This window comes from Poecilia formosa, unplaced genomic scaffold (assembly GCF_000485575.1).
Source record: "Poecilia formosa unplaced genomic scaffold, Poecilia_formosa-5.1.2 Scaffold296, whole genome shotgun sequence".
NCBI lineage: Eukaryota > Metazoa > Chordata > Actinopteri > Cyprinodontiformes > Poeciliidae > Poecilia > Poecilia formosa.
This window is the reverse complement of record NW_006800235.1, coordinates 591,629-600,983: the sequence shown is the minus strand read 5'-3', so window position 1 is coordinate 600,983 and position 9,355 is coordinate 591,629. Positions and strand designations below refer to the sequence as shown.

General features: G+C 38.8%; 1 protein-coding gene across 1 annotated transcript in view; it reads right to left on the bottom strand.

Annotated features, from left to right (window-relative positions):
• LOC103151907 (uncharacterized) overlaps positions 1-9,355 on the bottom strand; it is a 115,546-nt gene that overhangs the window by 16,287 nt on the left and 89,904 nt on the right. The window contains exon 3 of the mRNA XM_007572181.2: positions 2,335-2,471. Within this exon, the coding sequence (XP_007572243.1) occupies positions 2,335-2,471 (137 nt within the window). The remainder of the gene's footprint in view (positions 1-2,334; positions 2,472-9,355) is intronic.

The window sequence follows — 9,355 nt, the reverse complement described above, 5'->3', positions numbered from 1 at the left end:
AGGCCAAAAAGGCCCGATAGGACTCCTTCTTCAGCCTTATGGCATCCCTCACCAAAGGTGTCCACCAACGGGTTCGGGGGTTGCCGCTGCGACAGGCACCGATAACCTTGCGGCCGCAGCTCCGATAAGCCGCCTCGGCAATGGAGGCATGGAACATGGTCCACTTAGACTCAATGTCCCCCACCTCCCCTGGAACGTGTTCAAAGTTCTGCCGGAGATGGGAGTTAAAGCTCCGTCTCACAGGGGACTCCGCCAGACGTTCCCAGCAGACCCTTACAACACTTTTGGACACCCTTATGCCTGAACAATGTGTTCGTTATGGACAATCCGTGACGAGCACAGAAGTCCAACAACAGAACACCACTCGAATTAAGATGGGGGGGGCGTTCCTCCCAACCACGCCCCTCCAGGTCTCATTGTCATTGCCCATGTGAGCGTTGAAGTCCCCCATTAGAAAGGAGTCCCCAGGAGGGGCACTCTCCAGTACCCCCTCTAAGGACTCCAAGAAGGGTGGGTAATCTGAACTGCTGTTCGGCCCGTAAGCACAAACAACAATCAGGACCCGTCCTCCCACCCGTAGGCAGAGGGAGGCTACGCTCTCGTTCACTGGGGTAAACCCCAACGTACAGGTACCGAGATGAGGAGCAACAAGTATGCCCACTCCTGCCCAGCGCCTCTCACCGTGGGCAACTCCAGAGTGGAAGTATGTCCAGCCCCTCTCAAGGAGACTGGTTCCAGAACCAGAGCCATGCGTCAAGGCGAGACCGACTATTTCTAGCTGGAACCTCTCAGCCTCACACACTAGCTCTGGGTCCTTCCCCACCAGAGAGGTGACATTCCACGTCCCAAGAGCCAGATTCTGCACCCGAGGATCAGACAGCCAGGGTCCCCTCCCTTGGCATTAGAAACATTAGAAAATGTTAATGGAAAAATCCAAAATAACCAACTCCAACCAAATAATAACCAAAACGTCTTTACGCTCGCTTGAGGTGATTTTTGGCTTTTCCATAAAAGAGCTAATGCTCAAAACTGGTCCATCCACTGGTGGCTCTGTATCTTACTAGGAGCATGAAACTTGGAAAATGTTCAAAGTCCAATCTTCCAGCACAGAGGGGAGGATACATAGCAACCCCCACTTCCTGTTTATTACAGCCGTGACATCGACATCTGAGGAATCACCCTTTGTGTAGCCTGGCAGGTTTTGCTCCAAACCAATACATTGAAACACGCCTAATTCACATTTTCTTGTTTGTCTTTATTACAACATTTTAAAAGTTCAAACATCCATTTGTTTGCAATTAATCTATATGATATGTTTTGACTTGATGATAGACGTTTCAATAACATTTTAATTTATTGAATGGGTCTGTAAAAGAAACTTTTTGTTTTGCATTGCTTTTGATTGTTTTGCATGTATGTGTTTTTTATATAATCACATAAGTCATAATGAACTGGAAATATACAGAAATCATTTGACGATTCTGTTTGTTTTTGAATAGAAAATTAAGAAATTTGAAGCAAGCAGCTAAGAAAGGTTATGAGATTAATCTCCTTAAATGGGCAAATTTGGATTATTTTAAAACAATTCACGGCACCCGAGTTCCTTCTGGGAGCTTTGTTTTCAAGACCCTGATAGTGAGGATGTAAAACTCTGATGGCTTCGCCTCCTGAAGAGCACTTCGCTATTATTGCTGGTTTTGGTTCTGACCCGTCTGTGTCCTGCTGTGAAATGTCAAAATGTTAGCAGTAAATTAAGGGAACTCCAGCTGTTTAACAGCCTAAATACAACCCAGTTAGACACAAAATATCTTGTTTTTCTTTTTTTTTATGTAGTCTGTTTTCCAAATTTCAACAATCACAAGCCTTTTACTTCTGGTTTTGGGCTCCACCTCCTCATAAATACGTTGAATAAATGTTCACCTAACCTTTTCCGCCCGCTGCTTGGTGCTGAGTACATATCAAACTTTTTTTTTTCATAGAAAGCTACATAGAAAGGGCGCTGATTAAAGCCGGGAAAATGCAGGGAAACCATAAATGTCAACCTGATGAAATAATGGAGTGAATGCAGTCAGAGCTGCACAGTCAGGTGATTAGCTTGAGCAGATTTATTATTACAAGCAGTCTCTTACATTAAATATATGGCGATATAAAAGAACATTAACTCAGTTGTAAAGAAAAAGGGGTTTTTCTTCACAACGAAGCAACATTTTTACATAAGTTGCATAAAATATTCAAAAAGCAGGCCAACATCTGCTGTGGTGGGAGACGGTTGTGCACCAGAAGAACAACAAATGGATTAAAGTGTAAACAAAAGAAGTAACGGATGTTGCTCACCAGTCTCCGGTCCGCCTCGCGTCACGCTGATGAACTCTCCTCAGCGCTCTCTCCTCTCGTTTCTCCTCCCTGCGCCTCCTCTGCCTCCTGCAGGCCAGCGCTCTGTAAAACTCCCTCTGCTTCAGCTCCTTCAGGCGCTGTGGAACAAGCACATGTCTTACTGTTTGCTGTAAGACAAATCCGACACTCAGTTTGCTAACAAAAAGAAGTTGTGAGGTTAAAATAAAAAAGTCTGTAATTAAACTAAAGCGAGAACATTTACCTTTTTCAATCCATTGCAGACATCATTGTCTTTCTATTTATGCGTGTTACCAGTATCTTTATTTTTGCTATTTACACATAAGTCTTTATGTTAGTTATTACCACTATCACTGACCAGAACCACTCAACCTCACACAGAACACACTCTGAAGCCTTTACAGAGTATTAGTACTAGGGTTGCCACCCGTCCCTTCAAATACGGAACCGTCCCGTATTTGGCTGTTAAATGTTGCGTCCCGTATTGAACCGATACGGGACGCGATTTGTTCTGTATTCTATGAATGTCTGATAGACACGCCTATCACACACACATCAACACTAATTATAACAAAAATGGCCAAATAAAACAGGAAATATTAAGGTCAGCTAAATTGTCGTGGCGGGATGTAAAAAGGACCCACAAATCTACGGACCGACGCTGTTGTGGTTGTATAGAGACGGACACTATGCAGCCGCGGTGAGCTGCTCACGTCTTTTTAAAATGCCCTCAGCCCGATACGCCACCGTCATTAGAAGTAAAACCTCTCGTAAAGATACAGACGTGAAAGGGAAGACACAAATCCCAGGCTGAACATGTTAGTGAGGATGAATACAGGCATTTAGATAAAAAAAAATGTGTCCGTCGTGGCGCAGTGTGCTGCTGTATGACAGACAGAATGGATCAGGAGAGGAACTGCAGACCCATCCGAACCTAAAGAACCAGAAATCAGCATCTCTTCATGCCTCAATCCTGAGGCTGATATGGTAGAACATTTTATTTATTGATTAAGTTTCTTATTGTGCTTTTAGTTGACTGTTATGACTTGATTATTTGTTTATTTAATGAATAGTCATAGCAGCCAAAATAATATAAATGGTCATTTAGAGAACAAATCATACTGAGAGATTAACAGTAAATACATAAATATTTCCTACTTTTAAAAAGGTTTGTTAGGGCTTTCTGTTTGTTTTATCAAGAAATGTTGACATATTTTATTAATTCATTGTTCAGTGGTCATTTAATGTATTGTTAATGTCAGACACAGACCTGCAGCCCAGGGGCGGTTCTAGATGGGGGTAACGGGGTACAGAAGAAATTATGCTAAATAAATGTCTTTTGTTAATGCACAGTGGTGGAATTTTTTAACCTTCACAATTTTACTTTAACATTGAATTAAAAATTATGGTGCCACACTTCTGGCTGCTGTATGGAGACAGGATCACACTTTCCACCTGCCAGGGATCTGCAGCCTGGATCTCTGGAGACACAAGTTGCTCTTTGGCTCACTTGCTATATCAAATGATAAAATATTGCTCTGTTTTTTTATTTATTTATTTTTAAAGTAACCTATGCTTTTCGAGCCCTGTCTGAGGACATATTTTGATTATTAAATCAGGTCTTATGATAAGTTACTCAGTACTTGAGCAGATTACCAAATTCATTTTACACTTTCTTAATTAAACTTGTTTAAGATATGCTCTGATTTGAGTACAGTTTTGGAGTACGCTACATGAACAATCTATGGGTTACTTTTTAAAAACAAAAACATTTCCATAAAATATTATTTATCACTGCAGTGGCCATCCCACCCTATGAGAGTAGGATGACACGTGCCGTGGTGGGGGTCCCTTATTTTTATTTCTGAAAGGTGGCAACGCTAATTAGTACTGCATTAATGCAGCATATTTACCATTATCATGTCAGAGTTAGCAATGGATGCACAAATTACCCATGGTGACTTCATGGTACTTGTCTTTATCTGTTTCATCAGATGGGATCAGGGATATTGGTGTTTATGAGCTGAAGCACACAGCACACTGTGTGCTAATGAATTTCACACCGAAACTAATTAGCCAGATAGCCAGCTATCAATCTAGCTAGCTTCCCAGGTAGCTGGCCAGTTATTTAGATGGCTACCCAGATAGCCAGCTGGTTACCTAGTTAACTACTGTCAGAGAGAAAATGTTCTTTTCTAGCTGCTGTGCAATGAAAAAGTTTTGGTATACTACCAAGATTTTATTATTACTACTTAGTCATGAATAGAAAAACCATGAATAGTGTACAAAACAAGGCAGGCAAGAAAATTTGACAATATTACAGTTTTCAGAAAAGGCAGTGTAAAGATTAGTTTTTGTAAATAATAATAAAAAAAAAGTTCATCAAACGTCACACACAAAAAAAATGGCATAGCATAAGTATCATATTTAAAATAGCAAGGACTAAGCAATGTGTTGATAAATCATGACAGTTTTCTTATTTGTATTAGAGACATTTTTATGTAATTTGGGATATTCAACAAAGTAGTTCAGATAGATCAAACTTTTGCTTTTTTACATTTTTGGATTTAAGTTTGAATGTCATTTTAGTCACTCAGATTTAAGTTAATATATTTTCATTTGATATTTTCAATTGTTTTGTGGCACATAAGTAGTTTTTTGTAGAAAAATAAATACCAACTATAGGTTCTATAGGTTTTGTTGAGAAACAACTTATAGAAAGCTGGTACTTTATGTAAGTTTAACTCCCCCCCTTATAACAAAATAATGATTAAATATTTACAGATAAAGCTGTGTTTTTAGATGCTTAAGATTTTATGCACACCATTAAAATTATTAGTAAATTATTAAGTGCAGTCGAGCCCCATCTGACAGACACACAACCAGCTGCCACTGGTGCTCACTAAGTCAGCAGTCAGCTTTAGCACAGTCCAGATCAGCTTAATTCACTTACTGAGCTCCGTCTGCAAACCCACAACTACTTACACACTGTGTGTGTGTGTGTGTGAGTGTGTGTGTCACAGATAACGATAATAACACAGGGATGAGTTCGTATCACACATAGACGGACAAATAGACAGCAAGGCAGGCAGTGGGAATGGCGAATGGACGAGCGAACAAAAATAGACAGACAGATGAAACACAGGCAGACAGACAGATGCAAGCAGGCAGGCTGGAAGACAGCTGCACTGGGGTTTGTTAACGCTTGCTGCTGCATGTAGCCTCTGCATTTCATGGATGGTTTGGATGTTGTGTTGGGGAGGAAGAGACGACAGCAGGGCTCACAGCAGGCTGTAATCAGAAGCTCCAAATATCTCAAAATACAATCTTAGAGATGTGAACAAATCACCACAAATCAAACTTTTAGGAACTTTATATCATCACATGTTCAGGTTTCTTCACCAGCGGTAAGTAAATTCATACTGATTCTGGACTTTGTTCAAAGGTTAATACTGAAGTGGGGTTGGACGGAGTATTCATTAGTTGTGAGTGTCCTAAATGTGGGGCCTGCTCTGACAAATGGCTAGTCAGAGCAGACCTGGTTCCAAAGCAGACTCTTAAAACAAGTCCAATGATTCAAGTCAATAAGGTTAGTCTGTTGCTCATCTGAGTTATACCAGATGAGCAGTTATCCACCTGTTAGCTGGTTTTCCTGTAACAGTTAGTTGTTTCTCCACCATTTGCACCTTGAGCAGCATACAAGCACTAGGACCGTCCTCCTGGCTCCCAGTGTCTGTTTAATGACTTTCTTAATTACATAAGAAAGTTATTAAATAGACAGAAATCCTTTACAAATGTGTGCAACACTGTCAATATTCCACTGATGGCAAAAAAAACAACAACAAAATTTCACAATTATGGTGTTTCCATTAAAAAAGAAATGCAATTAAAATCACACATGGATATGATTGTTCAGACAATACGTCATTAAGAACCTGCTGCATCATCCTCCAACTGCAGCCTGTCTTCTACTTCATGGTTTGTGACAGTGGTAACATCTGGGTTGTTAATCATGTGACGGTTGTGAGGTGAAAAGAGTTTTTTTTTGCAGTTTTGCAAAATAAACCAGTTTCTATATGGCTAAAAAAAAAATCACCTCATCCTAGAGCCAAAACGTTTTATCGAAAGTCTTTTCAAAATTGCAGTGTTTCCGTTAAGTAAATTTATTTTCTAAATGCCAAATTGTGCAGTTATGTTGTCAATGGAGACGCAGCTACCGTGAAAACAAGCATTTTTATACATTACAATACCATTCCTTCAGGTAGTGTCCTTGTCTGGTTATAGTTGTTTGTTTGTCAATCTTATATTTCTTCATGTAAAGTTAATCAGTAATGCTCAATGGATCATCTTAGCCTTAAAAGTCAATAAACATTAAATCAATGACCGGTTAGAGGTCTAAAGGTATGAACATCAGCTATTGTTAAGTCAAAGGCTCAACCAAAGTGTCTTGGTCACTTTTCCATTATGTTACAACCACAAACGTCTATGTATTTTAGTGAAAAGTCTTTCCAACTAGCAGCTGTATAATAGAGATTTTTAACTTTATTTAGTAATTAAGTGACTTCTGCTTTTTATTTATTTAGAGGTGTCTAGTAAAGGGGTTGACTAGAGATTCATGACACTTCCTTCTCGGGTTTTGTACCGTTTCTCTTCCATATGATGTCATTGCTGAAATCAGAAAGAGGTTTCTTTGTTACGTCTGCTGGACAGCTTTGAAATGAATAATTGGACTCACACATTCAGGTTTATAATTGTGGAATAGACATTTGTGCAACATTGACTGAATTTGTGAGATAAATAACTTTTTTGTGTACGCAAACAAATCTTCTCAATCAATGACCCACGTTTAAGGAAGTATTTCACAGAATAATACCCCATAGAAAATGTTGATTCTGAAGGTAAACTAAAAGTTTTCTGACTCATCTGGAGGAGTGAACTCATTGATGCTGAGCACTGGATGTAAATGGTAAGAGCCATTATAAGTCAAAGACTTTGCGTAGGAAAATCAAGAAGACATAAGCTGAATATGGACTGAATTCAATGATTCAGATGGCATTTTTATTGCCATAGTGACTGTTACATTAGAGCCACATTGACTGAGACACACACTTTCATACACTGATACACAGATCAGTAGGAAAGTGTCCAGGGGCATCACAGAGTTTAATAGGGGGAAGATGGAATCAAACCCACAACCTTTCATTTGCAAAACAACTTGTCCAAGGTTATTATAGTCAACTAAAAAGAATGAAATTATGAAAACGAAAACTGAGAATAAAAGAAACAGCAATCAATGGGGCAAATCTATAACTAACCTGAACTTTATTATGTGCTTAATTATATAGCACATCTACAGAACTTATAGATATGATACAAGCGTCATGTAGTCCGCAAAATGGCAACGGCAAAAGTTGGGAGAAAAGCGTGAGTTGTTATTCAACAATAAATGAATCATTTATTGTTGAATAATAATAAATTATTATTTATTATTATTAATAAATAATAATTGTGTGTACAGGGCCGGTTCCATCAAAGCACTAAAGTCTCCAGCTTCTGTGTTCCTCTGTAAAGGATACATTTTTAAAATAATCAGCCTCAAACTTAATTTGCTCCAACTTGTCAGATTAGATACTCAGAAACAACAAAGTTTTGCTTATTTTATCTTAATGACAGCCCACCAAATGCAAATGAGTTGATAATAAATTAACCTTTTAATGCCAGTTTATTTGCATTAAACTGGGAAATAAAAACTCCTATTGACATTATCATTTCTGTTGTTAAAGCTGCAGTAGGTAACTTTTATAAAAACATGTTTTTTATACATATTTGTTAAAATGATCATTATTTTTGACAGTACAATATAAGTGGGATAATCTGTGGGAAAAAAAATCAAACTCCCAGTGCTCCCAGTACCAACTGCAGAAATACACCACTCAGTCAGAAGCAACCAATCAGAGGCAGGAGGAGGGTCTAAGCACTGTCAATCACTCTCATGCTCATCCCCTCCCTCTTTGCTCTCTACTAGGCTACAGCTGGTTCGCCACAACATAACCTGCCACGAATGCTAATGCTAGTACTAGTTAACATGGGCACCATGAGTGTGGATAGCTGGTTTTCCTGTAACATCTTCCTTTTTTTTCGGACTCTATGCCGCTACATTTTTCCTACACTTTGAACCATGCAACTTGTAGCCCGGTGCGGCTTATATATGTACGTTTCCAGTTTTTAAAAATAAAACTGTAGGTGCGGCTTATAGTATGGTACGCTCTATAGTCCGGAAAATACGGTAGTTGTTTCTCCACCATTTGCACATTGAGCAGCATACAGGAGATTGATAGACAGCACTAAGATCCTCCTCCTGGCTCTGATTGGTTGTTTCTGATTGGGATTTTGGAGACCTATATAGCAGCACAAGGAGGAAGTAGAAGGGTGATTCTCTGAATTCGGTGCTTTTGGGGTCTATGTCACTTAAAAATATACCACAAAAAATTGTGTTTTTGAACACTGCATCTATTGAAGGACTCTTTGAACCTCCAAGAAAATATGTCTCCTCACCTTATGCATGAAATCCCAAATATTAATACAAATTTCTTTGCTGCTTAGGTTGCTTTAAATTCAACCCCGTAACGGGACAATTTCATTCCTCTATGAGTATAACTCTATAACACAATTAAACTAATTCTTCCAGTTCCTTTGAGATCACCTGTCCCTTGATCAAAATAACTAATTGTAAGTATATTTTATTTGTTTCTGAATCACAATAATTAGACTGATCAGTAGAATATGGCAACTTGATGTAAAAGCGCTTCTCATAAATCATGAAAAAACACTTAAAAATAAAAATTAAATCAGGCTTTTTTATGTTTATGAATAATTCTTTACACTTTGCATATAGTCCAACAAATATTACTCTAATATTTGTTATTATAAAAAAAAAATTACAACAATGTATCGTGTTATGGGGTTGGACCCATTGTAAAAGTTGACCAGACTGTAACGGGGT